This window comes from Leucopleurus acutus, assembly GCF_964270905.1.
Source record: "Leucopleurus acutus genome assembly, chromosome: 6".
NCBI lineage: Eukaryota > Metazoa > Chordata > Mammalia > Artiodactyla > Delphinidae > Leucopleurus > Leucopleurus acutus.
The window spans coordinates 47,740,527-47,761,240 of NC_139149.1; the positions used below are offsets into that span (position 1 = coordinate 47,740,527).

A 20,714-nucleotide genomic window follows, 5' to 3' on the forward strand; every position below is an offset into this window, starting at 1 on the left:
AGTCAGAATGCAATACAGAATGGACCCGAAGTAAGCCTGTTTTATTAAAATTTCACCCAACCTGTAGGCACCTATTTCTCTTTCTACTGATATCATCCAAAAATTCTAAACATAATACAAGGATAAAAACTGCTTATCAAAGTATGACTGCAGAGTACTGTTAATTAAGATGGTCTGTTTTCTGTCTCTTTGCAGAGCTCTCCCCTTTAATTAAGATTAGTCAAGGAACTAGTTGGACAGAAGCTCATCGTAGCTGCCCCATGGTACCTCATCTTTTTCCTTCCTTCCTTAATTCTTTGGCCCTCCCACATTCTAGGACCTTCGGCCCTATCTGTTTCCTGATATTTTCCATGAAGACTGTCATCTGAAGACAGGGGAATCGTTCCCATGGATATGGGTTTGATTGTCAAGGAGGAGAGGTATTCTTGCATTGTTGTAGAGACACTGTGGCTTCTGATGCTTATTTTGTTGTTCGAAACAATAGATAGCTGATCATATGTAGACGTTTATTCTGAATCAGAGCATTTTTACTTTTTTTTCGTTAATTGCTGTCTTTGTTTTTTTCTTTTTTTTCAACATGGTTAATTCAAAAACTAATGAATATGATTTGGATCTTTGAAAATTAATCATGCATGACTATTCTTTTAACCAATTTTTCCCAACTGTACTACAATGTTATTAGACTACTTGAATATTAGGCATAAAAAATTGTCCCCGTTTCAACATGATGGAATTAAAAAATGTACAAAAATTTTAAGTATCTGTTGTAGAAATATGGTGATTATAGGAAAGATAAAGTTAGCTAAGCTTTTCAAAGGAAATTTGTTCACAGGAGATGAAATTTGTGTCAACAGAATGAAACACTGCTCCCCTCAGCATACCTTACATACAGCAGCTTGCATAATTGCATCAAATCCACCTTCTGGGGTGTCAATATTAGCAGAAATTTTCTGATTCTTCACAATTTCATTGAATCTTTCTGCATCATTTGTCAACGGCAAAATGTGCTTGAATCCAAATGTAGGTAAACAAATGTATGGAATACTACTGCAAAAGGAAGATGTAAAATGTTCTTGAAATACGATACAACACACAATGAATGGGTTTAATAGCCTAACAGCATTTCCTTCAATGAAGATGCATTTTTCTAAAGTGCCCGACTCTGTAACTTGGCTGTGAGTCTCACTGTTAAGGTTGTTTTCATCATCTCCCACCCAGCCCTTCCAAATTGGCCACATTAGCTAACACTTAGAGCTTGCTGTGTGCCTTGCATTGGTTCAAACACAGAAAACAGATAATCAGGTGATCAGACTCCCCATGTGTGTTTGTGTGTGTGTGTGTGTGTGTGTGTGTGTGTGTGTGTGTGTGTAATCACTACCTTCTATTGCCTCTCGACCAAAATCCACCATTAAGTTTACATGATGACAACAGTTCCTTTGTATTTTGATAGCTTAAACTGTCACCAAGGATGAGTCTCCCTGTAGCAAGACTGAGAGAGGAACCTGTCTACTCCGTCCTCTGCTCAGTCCTGCCTGCCCAGGGCCTGAAAATCAGAGCAAGGCTCTTGATTCTAGAGCCCAACTTTACTGTGATAGAACAGACTATTGTGGACAAGCCTGGGGTAAAACCACCACCAAAAAGTTTACCTGTGAGGAAAATGCCATGTTAGGATGAGATCTGCCCTAAAGACATCACAGTAGAACAGAAATTGCTAATCCTGAATCAGCCACATTTTATTCTGATAGCCAGCTAGTAGCTGTGCATGAGACTTTGGGCAAGTTACTCAACCCTTCTGAGCTTTAGGTTTTCCTTTGTAAAGTAGAGATAAATAACACAGAGCAGAGATTCTCAAAGTGTGGTCCCTGGACCAGCCACGTGAGCATCACATGGGAACTTGTTATAAATGCAAAATCTGGGGTATGACTCCGGACCTGCTGAATCGGAAATGTTAGGTGTGGACTCAGAGACCTGTGTTGAGCCAAGTCTTCCTGATGCATTCCAAAGTTTGAGAAACATAGGTGTAGAGGCACAGAGACAAAGAGGAGTAGCCCCCAGTGAGGCTGTGGTATGCTTCTGAGGAGAGCTGGTTGACTTAGGTGAGCATCTTTGCAAGTTCAACAGCCTGTCTTGTCAGCATACAAGGAGCTGATGCATCTTTGAGGAGTAGGCTCTTTTTCACCATAGTCATCTGCCTGAGGTATACAGTCAATTCTCATTATTTACAGATTCCATATCTTTGAAAATCCGTATCGCTAAAATGTATTTGTAACTCCCAAATCAGTCCTTTCTCTGTCATTCGTGTACGTGCACAGAGTGACAAAAAAGCTGAGTCGGGCTTCCCTGGTGGCGCAGTGGTTAAGAATCTGACTGCCAACTCAGGGGACATGGGTTTGAGCCCTGGTCCGGGAAGATCCCACATGTCGCGGAGCAACCAAGCCCGTGCGCCACAACTACTGAGCCTGCGCTCTAGAGTCCACAGGGCACAGCTACGGAGGCCCATGCACCTGGAGCCCGTGCTCCGCAAGAGGAGAAGCCACCACAATGAGAAGCCCGCGCACCGTGAGGAAGAGTAGCCCCTGCTCGCCGCAACTAGAAAAGGCCCATGCGCAGCAACGAAGACCCAATACAGCCAAAAAAAAAAAAAAAGTTGAGTCACCTGATATGATACATATGTTTCCAGCTGAGGTCAAATAAGACAGTCTTCTTGTTCCAGCTGTCATACTGTAAACAAATGTCCTTTTTGTGGTCTATCTGGTGCCATGTTTTGTTTTTGTTTTTGTTTTTTTTTTGCATTTTTGTGATTTTGGGGTAATTTTGCTGTTTAGAGTGGCCCCCAAGTGTAGTGTTGAAGTGCTGTCTGGTATTCCTAAGTGCAGGAAGACTTTGATGTGTCTTATGGGAAAAATACACATGTTAGCTAAACTTTATTCTGGCGTGAGTTACAGTGCTGTTGGCTGTGATTTCAACATTAATAAATCAACAATATGTATTAAATAAGATGTCTTTAAATAGAAACACACAGAAAACAAAGTTATGTATTGCTCAGTTGGTGAAACGTGACCAGAGACTCATAGGAACCTAACCCTCTGTCTCCCCTAGGAGAAATGCTCAGCATTCTCTAATGCAATTGTTGAGGAGAATTTACAGAACAAGACTTCTGTAAATGATGAGAATCAACTATATATATATAAGTCAGAATGACTATGGATTTGTTTTCACTGAGAAATGAAGCTCTGCCAGAACCAGAATGCTGGTGTCTGCAAGGATAATCATTTACTTCCTGTCAGTAGACTTTCACAAAAAGTAGGTCATAATCTGATGTGTCCTCAGATTTCAGAACAAGGGGGGTTAAAGGTGGCCAGCACTGAATGGTACAGTCTGAGATGTCCCATTTTCTGAATGGGGTATCTTTTATTTTCTAATGATTTTAAGAACTCTATCTCTAAATAGTATCAAACTTTTGTCTTTGTAGTTTGTTTTTAAATTTTGTTTACAATGTTTTTGGATATATACCTTAACATTTTTTATATAGTCGATTTTTTCCCACCTTCAAAGATGAATGTATTTTGAAATGTGAAATGAGGAATTAAAAAAAAAAAGTTAACCTATTAAATGATAATAATGTAGCATTTGTCCTAATTGCTCCTGTAGTATTTAAAGCAGCTACAGGGTAGAAGAAAATGCCATTAGATTTAGAATAAAAAGACTAAATAGTTATCTATCTAAAATGAGGGTGATAATAATAGTTACTTCACAAGGTTGTTGTAAAAATTACATTAAAGTATTTTATAAAAAGTATATAATTGTGTGAAGTATACCATTGTCCCTGGAGCCCAACTAGTCTTGGAAATGTTTCATTTAATCTTTTATTTGGGGGTGTTGGTTCACACTGTACCAAAATGGCATTTGAGAATCTTCTGGAGCCAGAGAACTAGTATTCCTATCTTTCGGTAAGAAATTTGCATTTTTGTTGGTTAGAATTATTTGCTATGTAGTTCTTACTAGAACTCTAATCTTTTGGAAAGGGGAATACATTTATTTAATTCAATAAACATATTCATGTGCTGGGAGATGAATGAAGCTAAAACAAAGCAGAATGTCAGAGCTGGGTCACACCAGAAAATTTTGACTGGAAGCTGCCTATTTTGGTCAAAGTTCTTCCTCCAACAAATGCTTATATTTGTTTGTTATTTTCTAAGATAGAAATTGAAGGAACTACTCATTGCTGAATAACTTGATTTTGAGTCCCTAGACAACAATAGATTTGCATTTAAAATGCATTCAAATTTAAAATTGTAAAACACAATATAAAAAGTGCTACTTATATTTTTATTAAAACTTTAAATAAAGTTCATAAAGTAAGACTATAATGATAATATACTAAAAGGTTAACACCATCTTTTTTGAGTGGGATTAGAAATGATTTCCATTTTCTTCTTTTTGTCTGTATTCTCACTTGGGCTTGTTATTAAAAATTATATTATATACTCATATATGGTTTTTTGTGTGTACATATAGGAAATCTAAGCATTTCATGGTTCAGTTATCTCTTTTGCAAAACTACAATGAATTCCTCACTTCAAGTCTTCAAAAATAAAACAAAACACCAAATCAAACGTGAAATGATGTTAAAAAAAAATCCCTCAAAATGTTCGATGGAGAAAATTTTATCTTATGTTAAATATTTTTAAATGCATATTACAATTCATTACAAATAGGAAAATGGAGAAAATATGGTTTTTCTTGATGTTTCTTAGAAGAGAAACTTCTTTCAAAAACGTAAACCATTCAGGCTTCTTACATGGTGAAACGAAGTTTTAGTGACTTTCCATCTAACGAAGATAAAGAATGCAAGCTACTTCAAAAAGCACTAGAGACTAGATTAAAACTGAGGTTTGAAAAGTGTGGTGTGCAGACCCACAGAGGTCCCTGACACCTTTTCAGAGAGTTTTTCAGGTCAAACATATTTCATAATAATAAGAGATGTTATTTGTCTTTTTCACTGATGATGCAAATCAATGGTGAATAAAACTGCTGGTGCCTTAGCACAGATCAAGGCAGTGGCACCAAACTGCCTAGTATTCCTTATAATTTTATTTTAAATGCTAGTTTCACTTGATTGTCCTTGACGAAGCAGTAAAAGATATTAATTTTATTAAGTCTACACCCTTGGATACGTGTTTTTAAAAAATATTTCTGTGTGACCACATGGGGAATATGCATACAGCATTACTGCTGCACATTGAAATACATGTTTATAGTGGAAAAACACTTGCGGTTGTTTGAACTGAACTGGCCTATTTTATGGAACAATCATTTGATCTGAAAGCCAAACTATCATTCCAACTTAAGTTTTTGGCAGACATGTTCTTAAAAATGAAGAAAGTAAGCCTGCTACTTCCAGGAAAACGACTATCAGTATTTGTTGCCAATGATGAAATCTGAAGTAACTAGAAAATTAGAACTTCAGAAAATTATCATCTGCCACCCATGGCTTAACGACTTCCCAATACTTCAAGATTTATCTGATGGGATTAATGATGATATTAACGAATATGATTTTTTTAGATATTATATCATGAAATTTGGAAAATCTACATAACTCACTGAAACTTCATTTTCCAAGTGATCAAAACGTTATATTACAAAACCACATGCGCACACACACACACACACACACCAGTAAAAGAGCGATTCAAAGTGCAAAACAGACCAATGGTTTTTAATGTAACAAAATATGAAGTTCATTGATATTTTTTCAGATTCCACATTGAAAATAAATTTACCTCTGGTACAGTTTGAATGTAATATCAAAGAAGAATATCTACAGTTATTGGAAAAATCTATTAACTGCTTCTCCCTTTTCCAACTATATATCTGTGTGAAGTTTGACTTTCTTCATGGAATTCAACCAAAACAAAGTATTACAACAGATTAAACGGAGAAGCAGGTATGAGAAGCCAGTTGTCTTCTTTTAAATCAGATATTTTAAGAGATTTGTAAAAATGTAAAATAGTGCCACTCATCTTGTTAACTTTTGTTCTGTTTTGGGAAATGTAGTTATTATTCCTAAAGGTGTGTTATTATAGTAATATGCAGTGTATTTTTCATTGTAATTATTAAATAAATGGATAAATAATTATATTTTCTTAGTTTTACATTCTAAGACACTGAATATTGATAGATATAAAGCTCTTTTGGACGTCTTAATTTTTAAGAGTGTAAGAGAGTCCTGAGATCTAAATTTTGAGGACCATTAGACAAAAATAACTAGAGAAAATAAGTGTTAATGAGAGAAAAAAAATTAAAACTGGTTTTGAATGTCTGTTATGTTCTGAGCCTATTCAGCTCTCATGATTAGCCCAGGAAGTGAATATTATTATCCTCATTTATAAATGAAGAGATGGGAGCTCCAAGGTTATGATTTAAGCCCAGGTCTGGAAAACGCCATGCTCTTTTCTCTTACCTCTCATTGCCTTTGTACTAAAGAACATTTTATTCCATAATTATAAGGTTTGGATTGATCAAAGATTGACTTCTGTGTTTGGTGTTTGGGTTCTTGGTGTGTAAATGTGTGGCGAGTGGAATCTGGACAGAGAAACTGGGAGAATTAAGGGCGTGATTAGAAAGGAAAAAATATAATGTTGCAGCAAAAAAGAACTCATTATTTATAACTTTAGCTAACGGTAAATTTTGCCAACAAGAATAAAAGAAAAACCTCTATGAAATAGGAAGACGCTGACCTTTCAAGAGCTCAAATATGTGATCCTCCTTTAGGTTCCCGTTCACCGAACCCTGGGCAGTGCTCTGGCCTCCCTTTACCCCACTCTGTTGGTGTTGATAGTAGCTACCACCTACTGAGAGCTTCATGGTCAAGCCCAATATCAAATGCTTCCTTTCATTATCTCACCCACTCCTTACAACCCCTCTGTGTGATCGGTATTATTATTCCAAACTAAAGCTCTGAGAAGTGAAGTGGTTTCCCTAAGGTGACATTATGAGTGAGCAGATGAATGGTTACCTGGTAACATGGATGTATTCAAGGGATCAATGGAACAGAATAGAATGTCCAGAATTAGACACACATACAGTCAATTGCTTTTTAACAAAGGCATCAAGATAATTCAATGGGGAAAGGAAAATCCTGCTTAACAAATAGTGCTGAAACAATTGGATAGTTGCATGTAAACAAAAGATAGACCTAGACATTTTCCTCATTCCAAACAGAAACACTAATTTGAGATCATAGACCTAAGTGTAAAAGCTTCAACCACAAAGCTTCTAGAAGAAAACAGAGGAGGAATCTTTGAGACATTAGGATAGGCAAAGATGTCTCAGGACAAAAAAATACACTAATCATAAAGCTAAAAATTGATTAACTGGACTTCATCAAAATTAAAAACTTGCTTGACCAAAGACATTGATAGAAAAATAAAAATACAATCCACTGCCTGGAAGGATATATCTGCAAAATATATTTGACAAAGAATTTTTGTCCAAATATACAAAGAACTTATACAATACAATATTAAGAAGAAACTCTAATTTTTAAAAATAGGAAAAATATTTGAAAAGATACTTCACAAAATAAGATATGAGAATGGGGAAAAAATACATGAAAAGATGTTCAACATCATTTGTCCTTAGGGAAATGCAAAGTAAAGCTACAATGAGATACACACCTATTAGAATGGTTAAAACTAAAAAGACTGAAATTACCAAGTATTAACAAGGATTTGAAATAAATGGAACCCTCACACATTGCTGATGGAAATGCAGAATGGTACATGCACTTTGGAAAACAATTTGATGGTTTCTTAAAAAAATTAAAACTATACTTATCATACAATTCAGCAATTCTAATTCTAGGTATCTATGCAAGAGAAACAAAAACATACATCCACACAAAGACTTATATGCAAATGATCATAGCAGTATTTTTTCATGATCACCAGAAATTGGGAAACAACCCAAATGTCCATCAATAGATGAATAAATAAAGTGTAGTATAATAAATTCATACAAGGGGCTATTACTTAAAACAAAAAGGAACAAACTACTGGTGAACACAAAATCAGGGAAGAATCTCGAAAACATTATGTTGAGCAAAAGAGCCAGGCACAAAAGGTATATACCATTTTTTCCATTCATATGAAATCCAAGAATAGGCAAAACCAATCTAACTGATAGAAATCAGAAAGTGGTTGCCTCTGGGGAAGCAGAATTGACTGTAATGGGGCATAAGGAAACTTTGTGTGGTGATGGAAATGTTCTATGTCATGTTTTAAGTGGTGCTTACATTGGAATATTCAACTGTCAAAACTCATGAAACTGAACATTTCTGCTGTGTGTATTTTAGTACCTGTCAATTATACCTCAAGAAGGGGGGTTGGGAACAGATATTATCTCTGATATTTGCAACCAAACACAATTCCTAAAGTTGCAATCAGTGATGAATTCTTTTCAAGGTCAAAATATTTTTTGGGCTTCCCTGGTGGCGCAGTGGTTGAGAGTCCGCCTGCCGATGCAGGGGACACGGGTTCGTGCCCTGGTCTGGGAAGATCCCACATGCCGCGGAGCGGCTGGGCCCGTGAGCCATGGCCGCTGAGCCTGCGCGTCCGGAGCCTGTGCTCCACAACGGGAGAGGCCACGACAGTGAGAGGCCTGCGTACCGCAAAAAAAAAAAAAGAAAAAAAAAAAAATATATATATATATTTTTCTTTTTGCTGTCAGATTCTAGTTGGGAACCGCATTGAAATGTCTTAAAACGATACTATAAAAACTGTCTTCTACAGAGATTGATTCCTTGGGTGTATACTAGTGTTCAAACTCAGTGTATGTTTGGAAAGCCATTTCACATATATACTATGTTTATAGGAGTAAAGGGCTTGGCTTTGGACAAGCCCAGATCTTGGTACAGATCACTGATTAGTCAGGTGGCCTCAGGCAAATTACTAACCTCTCAGAGCCTCTGTTACTTCCTCTGAGTATAGGGATGATGAAGCCTGCTTTGACCTGAAGCTATTATGAAGATTGAATGAGGTCATCTATGTAAAATCTTTAGCATAGGGTCTGGCACAGAGCAAATGGAAGCTCTTTTTCAATAGAAGGATATCAAATAATTTTATTTTGACCATGTCATTGATATGTACAGGTAAGTCATCTCAAAGCAACTTGCCCTTGACCATCACCTGGATAATACATGGTTTTAGTAGCCGATCAGAGCATATTATAATGGAGTCATTGCCTAATTTCCTAATGAATTTGACAACAGTGAAGGCTACAAAGGGCTTTTCCAAGCAATAAGAGAAATTCACATCTCCCAAAGTATATCAGAGGTAGCTACAAAAGCTGTTATTTTGGCTGCAATCATTGGAGTGGAGACATATACTCTGAGAAAGTGTGGGTTACTGTCAAATAGCCTCAGAGAGTGGTGGTCATTGAGGATAGAAGGCCTCTGAGGGGCTGGGGAAGGGCTCAGGCCAGTGGAACCTGCAGTGAAAGACTTGGTCCGCTTGTCTGCAGAGCACAAAGCCAAATTTGTCACAGACTGACCTCCGCAGCGAGACAGATGCTTCAGATGCTGTGAGGACCCAAGCTAGAACCAGGTATTAAGTTGACTTCCCCTTGGCTCTGAAAACCTAGGCAACTGAGAGCTGCAGAGATCCAACCGGATGGGAGGGAACTGCCAGGCACTTAGCAAGCTCCTACAGCTCAGAGCAGGGCCAGCTCTACAGGAAATCAGTGTTCAAAGATGCCAGAAAATCATTTACTTACCTGCAAGGGTTGGCGATTTCTTCTGGTGTTGTTTTCATAAAAGGGGAGATGGGTTTTTCTACAAAAGAGCCGAAGCCCAGTCTAAAGTTGCTGGTTAATTTAGACATCTCCTTGGAAAGCAGGGAGCCTAGCTCTTTGATTGTGTTGAGGTCATCATCCATGGAGGCCGAGAGGTCCATGAGGTAATACAAGTCCACCGGGTAATCCTCGGTCTGGCGAACTTGAACTTGCAGAGTCTGTTCACTGCCTGCAACACCCCCGCAAGAAAAGCAAATCATAAAAACACGGGGAGACTTCTTTGTGACTAGGCAATCCCTGGCTGTTTCATTTCAATAAGAACTTACTGAAGATACTTATAATTTCATACACTGTGTGGTAAAGTTTATAAATGAACACACCCATGAAAATCTTTCAGCAGTGAATTTAGAGTAACTGAAGGAGGTGAAAGTTAGGATATTTTATATCTCCTTGGGAGAACTAGCATCCATTTAGATGGAAGATAAGCTGAATTTGTGTGTGTGTGTGTGGGGGGGTTTAGAAAAGAAGAAAATAAAGAGGAGTTTAAAGCTACATTACAACCCTTGAAGAAATGTGAGGTAAGCCTTAGCAACATTTGAGTAATTCAGATGGTTACTATTAGATAAGGCTCTTTTTGGTAACACATTTGGAGTGCAAAGTGACCAATGTGAATAAAGAAAAGTGTTAGCCTAGCAACTCTCTATTTCCTTAAGAATGGGAAATCTGAGTCATCACAAACAATGATATGTAATATGGTACAAGGTGTATTAATGGAATAACAGTATTACTACATGTGATGTTAGATTTATTTACATGAGCCAGTGAGTATATAAATCATAACATACCTGGTCTCAGTTTAAGAGCCAAGTTTTGAGGGGCAATCTGAACGATGCTGGAACTATTTTTCTGTCTGCCTACACTGAGAGGCTTATTTATAAGTATTTCCACTTGGGAGACAGGGTTTTCGATGAAGGTTAGTTGACATCCTTTAGCTAAAAGATTTGCTGGAGTATCACACCTTTCTCCAACTCCAGATAGATGGGTAAAATTCTAAAAAAAAAAAAAAAAAAACAATAAAGAGAAAAAGATGACAATAAAGACAAAAAAAGAAGACATTTCTTATGATTACTTTTTGCTTGCTTTCTAGTTAGGCATCTTGTCATAGTATACCATATCCCCACATGCCTGACATCGATTGTAGGTCTTAAGTTATAGCAGAATAACCAGAGAATTCTGCCAGTAAAATTGGAATTTCCTTTAAATATTCAGGAGAATTCACTTAACAGCTTTCTTTTTTCCTTTTCTTTTCTTTTCTTTCTTTCTTTTTTTTTTTAATGCTCACTCCTTTACAACATCTCCTGTGCTGTGACCAGATCCTTGAAATAGCTGGGTCATAGAGTTGACATCATCGTGTGAATTATCTGTTCAAGATAACCTGTAGGTTTGTGGAATCCTGGGACTGTCCAGACTCTCAGTGTGTCTATTACCAAATCCAGTGACAAAGAGCTTTTTCTGTGGCTTCCTAAAGGGCAAAGATTGTGACATCTCCCTATCTACTCTCTGTCCCAGTTTAATTTATGGATATATTTACCCTTCTATTACAGTATTACTTCACTAAAGTTGACCTCTTGGGGACTTTAAACTCAGGGTCTTAAAGTGTTCCAGTTTAAGGTCTTTTAGAAATTTCTCCAACATTCGGATGTGGGGAAGGGAAGGGAAAGAGAAATCGTGTAAAAGACTGCTTTTCTGTGTAGGACTCGGGAGTTTCCCAGTTCCCCTCTGATCCACCTGGGTATCTGGAGGCAGTGAGATGAAGTGTTTTCAGGCAGAAACGTGGCCATCCAACCCTGGAACACCCAGAACAGAGAGATGCAGTTGAGAGATAAACACCTATCTCACCTAATAGCCACGGCTGCTCTAGAGCAGCTGAGGCTCTGGGCAAGGTTGATCTTGGGGCCCGTTGATTCTCATACTTGGAGAGAAGCAAACCAAGCTCATATTGTTTTTCCTCATTCAGAATTCTAAGCCACTCTTCCTGTTTCACCAACTAAGAAAGCTACATTTCTTTGGAAATTGATTTTTTGAGAATATAATGTGTTATCTATCATCAAGGCATGTGTATATTTGAGGCCTCAGAGAGAGGTAGCAAATTCTGTAACTTCCCATGATGCATCCAAAGCAAACCATGGCTTGACAAGACCTCAGAATCCTTCTTAACACAGTGTCACTGCTACCACCTGTAATCACTCTGTCTGCCAAAAGGTCAGAGGCAGTGTTAACCCTGGAACCTATTTTCTATCTGCTCTAAGCAGGAGCCTAATTTACTTTTTGCTCCAGCTGTCTCTACTGATATCACTACTTCTAACTTCTACTATTTGTTATATCAGTGTGACCTCTCAGAATAATCTGGCCTTCAAATCTGATGGAAATTTGACTACGGAGTATTATCCACAAGCAAAGCTATCCATAGTAGCTTAAAAGCCTCTCTTCAATAAGTGCTAAAGAAGCACGTAAGTGAAAATTCTAGCGATGGGCATTTTGTTAGACTGATTTGTTGTTTTATGTCTCTATCATGAAACTAACATTGACTTCTTCAGAGAGTCAATGTCAAAAAATGTGGGGTTTTCGCTCTTTGTATATTCCCAAACCTTCTTTTGATACGTGAGCTCCAAATGGCATAACTGTCTGCCCTTCTGCTCGAGCCCCCTCAGCAGAGGCGATAGCGGGGGAGTGGGCTGTGTCTGTGCTCCGGTCTGCGAGCCCCTCCACGGACACATGTAACCGAAATGTGCGTTTTAACAGCGACAGCCTGGACCTGAGTTAGGCGACCAGGTTTGTTCCCCTTGAACATGCTACTCAATTCTTGCTGAACTTGGCATTCGTATGGTTGGATTTGTGTTTAGATTCTCTTTATGAGATTCAGCAGAGAACTGCTTTCATTCCAGAAAGAGCTAAGGCAGCTCCTTCTTACCAGGAATCATTTACAGACCGCCTAGTCGTGTCACAGGAGACACTGATTCTGGATGGCTTGTTATACATTCCCCAATCCCCTTCTGCTACCTTCACGTAGTTTTCAGTTTGATCAGATAAGGAATGTCTGTTTCGGGGTTTGTCATCAGTGTGGTACAGAGTCACCAAGCTCGCATAGTTTTTAAAAGAACGGGATAATGTCTGAACAGTAAAGTTTACCCCAAACCTAGAACACTTCCCTCAGATCCTAGTAATGATTCAGAAAGGATGCTGGTCCACAGATGGAATACAACTATGATATTGAAATCAAATGTATGTTTGAAAATTATCAACTTCATGATCTCTGGTTACCCAGAGCCTCAGCATTTTACATGTAAGCAATTAGAAATGGCTTTAAAATCAGAGGAGGCATCAGGTTAAATAAAGAATCTTGAGTTACGTATATTTCAGAATACTTTGACATTCATTCTGTCCTCAAATTGCTTTTGAATGTAATCACACGAAGGACACTTGGAATCACAAACGCTTACATTCTCCTTTCCTGATCTGTTTTACTTCTATAACCCTAGAGAAAGCAGGAAGCTATCAGAACACTCAAGGATGGAATTACCGTAAATGTAAGTGCACTTTTTACACACACGCTGAGGTCATTTGTTTTACCTCCTGAGAACACCAGGCACACTGAGGTCCGATGAGTAAGCAGTCCTCACAGGTCTCTGCATCCCCCATGGAACAGCCACCTGTTTTTAAATCCAGCAAGACACAAGGGATTCAGCACACTCTCTGCCACTCCATTCACGAGATCTACGGCTCTTAAGGTACTTGAACAAAACAATACCAAAGTTCATTTCTTAGTCTTCAAAGATCAGTCCTCAAGACGAGAGCAATCCATAGTAAACTTCATATTTTACATCTATCACGTTGAAAACAGGCATGTCTTAGTAGCCAAAAATAATCGCTCTCTTTTTTCTTAAAATATGAAAATATCTTAACGTTCACAAATACAGGATCATCGTATTTATCGTCCTCATTCAGTATCATCCCCGTTTAACTTTTTAAAAATTATTCGTACCCATTAAAGAACGCTTCTCTCTTAAATGTACTGTATTTTTATTTAAAAACTAAGTCCCTTTTCTCTCTCAAGGTTATCACTCTCAAGTGGAAGGCCCTGTTGTACAATAAGGTAGCTAGAAAAGTTAGCAAAATGGTTGTCACAAGAGTATTAAGAAGTCCTCTTGTGCAGTAGTGCTGTTTAATTCTCTCATTAAGGTGCCCATGCAACCTTTGTATTTATTTATCTTAAGCCCGGAGCGTTCAACAGCCTTGCGGCTGCCTGTAATTTGTTAAAGTGTTCGTTCAATGGCAAAAGAGCAATTGAACAGATCAAATAAAAAATGACTTCTGATCTAGTTTCTGAATCACACGGCAGGTTTGTCAAGCACACTACGAAAGCAATATATTGGAGAACTAAAGTCTTACCTTGTACGTGATCATTCCTTCCTAGAAATAGAAAGAACAGGCAAAGCAGTTCAATCCCCATCCGTTTCAGTTCTCGCTGTGCAGACAGATTAAAAAATGAATTACCTTCAACATTACAAGACTAAAGCTGAACATCGTTAAAAGTCTTTCTTTCTTGAAGTGTAAAATTGCAAATACTACTTACACTGCTTTGAAAAGCAACTTGAGATGTAAATTAAAAAGTTTTCATTAAGACTGAAATGAAAACAGAAGCTACCTGGACAGGTAAAGAAGAAAAGCTGTGCTTAAGAGCAACTTCAGCATGATTTACTTCCTTGTTCTCCTTATAAGGAAGGCAGGTGTACAATCACCAAGAAGGTGGGGAAAATTCATTCAGTAGAAATTTTTGTGTAAATTCTATTAGTCTCTCTGCATCCTAGAGAAAGTTGACACCTTTAGTAAAATATTGATCGATGAAATGTCAAAAGAGCAATTGAAATATGATCTAAAGTTCCTTCTAAAATAATTATAATTTAATGTAAACAATAAAGATGATAAATAAAACACAAATATGTAAGTTATGTATAAGGAGGGTTTAAAAAATGAGCTAAAGGAAAATACCTGAGATTTTTATGTTCCATTGTTAAATCCTTTCAGAGAATTGAGATGAACTCTGAAAAATAAAAATCATTATTTTATAATTTAGAAGGCAGTCTAGGGAAAGCAAAATACTGTGTTCCCTTGTTTTTTAAGTTGGATGAAAGATATTTTTCCATAAGTATAAAATTCCTATTTAAATGCATTATTAGAAAAAATATAATATTTCAAAATTAGTCTCAGACAATAACAATGGAAACAGAAACAATGGTGCCCAAGATACTGAATCCCTCTCCTCCGCATAGCGACCAAGTTCTCTTTCTCATGTACGGTCCCTGCTCCCAGCTCACTACTTGGCACATAGAAGATATTTATTTGTTGAACAGAAAAGTGACACTTTAAAATACAACAATCTATGGCTAATTTCAGGAGTTTGATTATGAATTTTTCCTAATATATTCCAGACAGTGTTTGGGGTTTGCAGATACTGCAAACAAATATTTATTTCGTTGCTCTCCAAACTGCTTGACCTTAGACAGGCTTCTCTGTGGCTTGCTTATGTCCTGGGAGATTATCTTTTAAAGGTATATTTCTGGGCAAGCATGTGAAACTTGTGAAGAGAGAAAACTAATTATAGTCTGCTCAGGTTCTTCTCAGAAAGCTATGTTCAATTTTGAACTCCATCATACACAGGAATCTGCAAGAACATGGCAAGAATCCTTCAGAGAGAAACCAGAATTATTAAAGACTTGAGAGGATACCTTTTGGGAGAAAAATACGTTATATGAAATCAGTTGATTTAGGTTGAAGAAGAAAGATTAAGGCACAGATATCTGTGTCCCTCATATTACCTCTGGTTAATACTGGTATCCTGTATTAGCTGTCATTCATGTATTCATTCATTCATCCATTATTCAATAAATATTTATTGAGCGTCTACTTTGTGTTAAGTATTGTTCTAGAAGCAGAGGATATGTCAGTGAACAAAGCCAAGCTCTTGGCCTGTGAAGTATATATTCTAGGCTGGGGAACAGACAGATTCTTAAAATCAGGCTGTCCTACGGGCTATGAAAAATGATAAACCTGGGTTCAAGAGGAAAGAGGGGGGCTTCCCTGGTGGCGCAGTGGTTGACAGTCCGCCTGCTGATGCAGGGAACACGGGTTCGTGCCCCGGTCCGGGAGGATCCCACATGCCGCGGAGCGGCTAGGCCCGTGAGCCGTGGCCGCTGGGCCTGCGCGTCCGGAGCCTGTGCTCCGCAGCGGAAGAGGCCACAGCAGTGAGAGGCCCGCGTACCGCAAAAAAAAAAAAAAAAAAAAAAAAGAGGAAAGAGGGGTAGGAAGGGTGTGTTGTTTTACTAGCCTACGTACAGACTTCCACCCCAGCCCTAGAATCCTAGTTGTGCTGCTTTGTTTCCTATCTGTCCTCAGTCACGGCCCCTGTGATGCGCACTCCCTCCCCTACCTCCGAGGCTGAGCACACACCATTTGTGCTGTCTGGAGGCGTGTGCTTCTTCCTCATTCGTCTCACTTGGCTGACTCAGCTCTCGTCCAGGTCTCAGTACAGACATCAACGCCCTTAGGGAGACCTTTTTGGTCTCGCCAGGCCTCCCTTCCTGTGGACTTTCCCCAGGATGGCCCTTTCCAATTTGCTTGTAGTTGCCAAGATCCTTGCCTCTCTCCCCCAGTAGACTGTGAAGTTCTTTAAGGCACTGATTTATTCAACAAGTATTTATTGAATTCTTTACTATGTCTCAAGCAGGGACAGTGTCTCAGTTATCTTTCTATTCCCAGCAAGTCGCATAATGCCAGACTTTGTAAGTGGTCAATTAATATTCATCACCTAAATGGATACATTTTTTTGTCTTGGCTGTCTAGTATTTTACCTGTGCCAAAGCAGCGACTCCATGAATATTGAGTGAACAGATGTGTAAATGAATAAATGGTTTTAGAAGACACGCAGTGAGCGCAGATAGGAGAGAGGAAAGACGTCCCCTGCTTGCGTTGTGAGGAAGCTGAGTAAAGACTCAAAATGCAGGGTGGAGGACAGGGGCAGAACTGAAGAGAACATACAGTCGAACAACGCTACAAGAAAACCTCCATCCACTCTGTTTTTATCTTGGCACCACCGTGGAGAATCCATGGCGGGTTATTCGGCGCAGGGGAAGTATTCTGGCTTCCTGAATACTTCCTGTGGTGTTGGTGCCCTCTCCTGGAAAGTACCCATCCATGCCCCTGGGGGTGCAGGGAGCCCTACTTGTTCCATAAACTGACCAGCGCTGCATAAACCCGCCCGAAGGAAAACGCTGTCCCCTTAGCCAAGCCAACCAGATTAATTACCTCTGTTTCTGTATATATACGGAATTTAAACTGGGAAATACAGACTAAAACTGGGCTTCAATAATGGGAGCTGAAGCTGGCAGAGAGAGGACCTCAGGTGGAAGGAAAAGTGAGACTTCTGGAGTGAGTCCATACTAGGAAGAATCGGCAGCTGCGAGGAGACAGAAGCCCGAGGCAGAGGAAATCTATAATGAGTAGACAAGGGGGTGGGTTGAGCGTATCACTAGTCAAAGCAGCCGAGAAGGGCCCCTGAGTCACATGAATGGAAAACACTAGAGTTAGACCCACAGACTTACTTTGCCGAGGGGAAGGAACACGGCCCAGGCCGACAGCTGCCATGATTCCAAATGCCCTTCCAGATTGGATCTTTCTGAGGCCCAGCCCTTCCTGGGTTTCCCCAGGATCTCGTCTCTTGGAACAATGTGTATTCTTAGAACAAATTCCCATTGCTTATGGGTTGTTGAGGGTGTCTCTGTATTTCTTAAAATCGAGAGATCCTAAGTCACACCATTTAGATTTTCAGACAGGCTGCTTGGGCCCATAGGATAGAATCCTACCATCCCAAATGCTCAGAGCCCCAGCTGGGGATTCTGACTCCATCTGGGGGCCAAGATGTCTGAGCTGAGGCGTGGGTGGAATAGCAGAGCACCACACAGCCCAGGAAAGCCACGTCGCCTGCACTCCTCTCTTCAGCTGCCTTCTGCTTCTGAGATTGTCTTCAGTGGAACCCTGACCTCAGGAACCCATCTGACTCACTGTATTTGGCTTGGGTCTCTCCCGGACCCAGCCCATCATTCACATCAGAGAATAACCATCTAGGGTCAGCTGGGCCAGCCCCAGGGCACCTGAAAACACTCCTGGGAGAGCAAACACTGAGTAAACCTGGCTGGGAGCCAATTTGAAGTGTAGTGACCTTAGTGATGACTGCCAGCTCTTGGGATGGCCTTGCTATGTTACCAGCTTTCTTTCAAGTACCAGTGACAAGTCTCCCTCCAGTTGTCTTTCTATGAAGCATTTCATAGTGAGTAGCTGAAAAGAAACGTAGAAATGAATGCGATCCCTTTGTGTCTGGCACTGCTGTAACTGCGTTTGTGATACACTGCACGGCGGGCTGTCCACAGGATGCTATGGCTGACCTCAGATGTGTGTAACTTGGGGGCACAGAATCTGGAAGTGGACACCTTCATTTCACATTTCAAGATCTTCAGAAAAATTCTTTTAAAGAAGGATGTGCGGGGCTTCCCTGGTGGCCCAGTGGTTGAGAGTCCGCCTGCCGATGCAGGGGACATGGGTTCATACCCCAGTCCGGGAAGATCCCACATGCCGCGGAGCGGCTGGGCCCGTGAGCCAAGGCCGCTGAGCCTGCGTGTCTGGAGCCTGTGCTCCGCAACGGGAGAGGCCACGACAGTGAGAGGCCCGCGTACCGCAAAAAAAAAAATAATAATGAAAATAAAGAAGGATGTGTAACAGTTTCCTGTCACCTTAGTGTGTAATGCCCACAACACGCTAAGTGCTAGAGAAATTTTTTGTGGCCTGGGACTTACATTCTAGTCTGGAGTTTACTTTTTTTAATTTGATAAAATATACATAACATAAAATTTATCATTATACCTGTTTTCAAGTGTATCGTTCATTGGCATCAAGTACATTTACATTGTTGTGCAACCTTCACTGTCCATCTCCGGAAATTTTTCATCATTCCAAACCAAAGCTCTGTATCCATTAAGCAATAAGTTCCCATTTCCCCCACCCCCTATCCCCCGGAAACGACCATTCATTCTACTTTCTGTCTCTATGAATTTGAGTGTTCTAGGTACTTCATATAAGTGGAATCATACAATGAAGCCTTTTTTGTTTGTCTTATTTCCCTTAGCATAATGTTTTCAAAGTTTATCTACATTGTAGCTTATAGCAGAATTCCATTCCTTTTTAAGGCTGAACAATATTCCATTGTGTGGATATACCACACTTTATTTATCATTCATTTGTCGCTGGACATTTGGGGTGTTTTCACCTTTTGACTATTGTGAATAATGCTGCATGAATATTGGTGTACAGTATCTGAGTCTGCTCCTACTGTATGTCCTTGGGGATAGCACGTATCTCTCGGCACTTTAGTTTCTAGTCTGTGAAATAGTGATAATATCCACTTTTCAGGATTATGGTGAAGATTTAATTATACCATTCTGGAATGAATCCAGATTGGGTAGGGCCTGAAGATTGTATAACTTGGGGGACCCTGTTTAAGAAAAGGAATGCAAATGGGAAATAAATTGCATATAAAAGTGTATATTTATTTAAAGTGAGAAAGAGAGAGGGGGAAAAATAAAACAAAACCATGACAACAAATTACTGACGCCTTAGAGATTCCAGGCCCTTTCTTCTTGATATCACATTAGGTAAATTAACCAGAAATGCTTACCCAGAAATGCTTCCTAGTGGCAATCTGGCTTCCCATCCCCACCTGGAGCCACCTGCAGCTCCCAGGCACCTGGGCAAGCTAGGGGCTGGGACTGAGGCTCCATCTGTTTATGGTAAATCCCCATCTGACTTCACTCAGGATTTGTGTTTATCGTAGATAGCTTTATTGGGCACTTCCTTTGTGTCAGGCGTTGTTCAATATTTTCCCAGTGTTGACCTATTTCATTCTCACAATACCCCTCAGAAGTAGGAACTGTTTGACCTCCATTTACCAGATGAGGAAACTGAGGCAGGAGAAGCTATGGAACTTGCCCACCGTTGCAACGCTGCTCAGGCAGCAGAGCCCTGGAGACGGATTTCTCCCCCAAGTCCGAGCTCCACATCACCGTGCAAACTGCCTCCTGGTACATAAGAGATGTTTGGAGAATCCTAAAGCAGCTGTCAGCAAGAAATTAAATTCCCCAAGGAACATTTAGGTAAGTCTGTCTCTCCATCTCTAGACCCCTCGTTCCAGCTCTGTATCCAGCTGTCTCCTTTTTGCTTTACTTGTTGTTCATCCTGTGGGTCATTCACCACCAAAAACGAGACAGAAATGTGGTCCTGGATTGTACAACATTTTTCTTATTCCTCCTTTGATTTACATCCGTAAAATCACTTAAAAGCAAAGGAAACAAAACCTGTTGCCCTTCAGGGGACGGTGACAGCGCTGGGCCTGGCCTTGTGTCCAGGAGAGGGCGGTGGCCGGCATTTCCTGTGGGCCAGCGATGACTCCGGATTGATTAACTCCTGGGCCTCCGGTGGCAGCCACCCTGCACCTCACTCTGGAGCGCAGCAGTCAATCACCTACTAGGAAAAGGAGGACGGTTCTCCCTCGGCAAGTCTGATGCCAATCTTGTACGTCAGACCTGCTTGGGAAAAGTACTCAATGAAATTGTTAGGGAACTTATTTTGAAATCCTAAAAGAACTGAGCTCCTTCTGTCTTTGAGCTGTGGAATAAATCCACAGATGAGATTTTCCATAAAATATCAGAGAATATGAGTTTAATCTGCTTTGACTCTCAGAACGACTCTCTCTTCGTTGCCCGTTTCCCCATCTATGAAGCAAATGGTGGTATGTCATGCCAGGAAGTCCATGT

The 20,714-nt window shown here is 39.8% G+C and overlaps 1 protein-coding gene across 1 annotated transcript in view; it reads right to left on the bottom strand.

Moving 5' to 3' along the window:
* Positions 1–14,320, bottom strand: part of ITGB6 (integrin subunit beta 6) — a gene marked incomplete at its 3' end in the record, with an annotated part of 67,735 nt that extends 53,415 nt beyond the window's left edge. Inside the window, exons 1-5 of the mRNA XM_082841551.1 lie at positions 14,245–14,320; positions 13,426–13,505; positions 10,641–10,845; positions 9,778–10,024; positions 882–1,047 (exon numbers count right to left, since the gene is read on the bottom strand). Coding sequence (XP_082697677.1) covers positions 882–1,047; positions 9,778–10,024; positions 10,641–10,845; positions 13,426–13,505; positions 14,245–14,305 — 759 coding nt within the window. The 5' untranslated portion in view covers positions 14,306–14,320. The remainder of the gene's footprint in view (positions 1–881; positions 1,048–9,777; positions 10,025–10,640; positions 10,846–13,425; positions 13,506–14,244) is intronic.
* Positions 14,321–20,714: the final 6,394 nt, after the last annotated feature.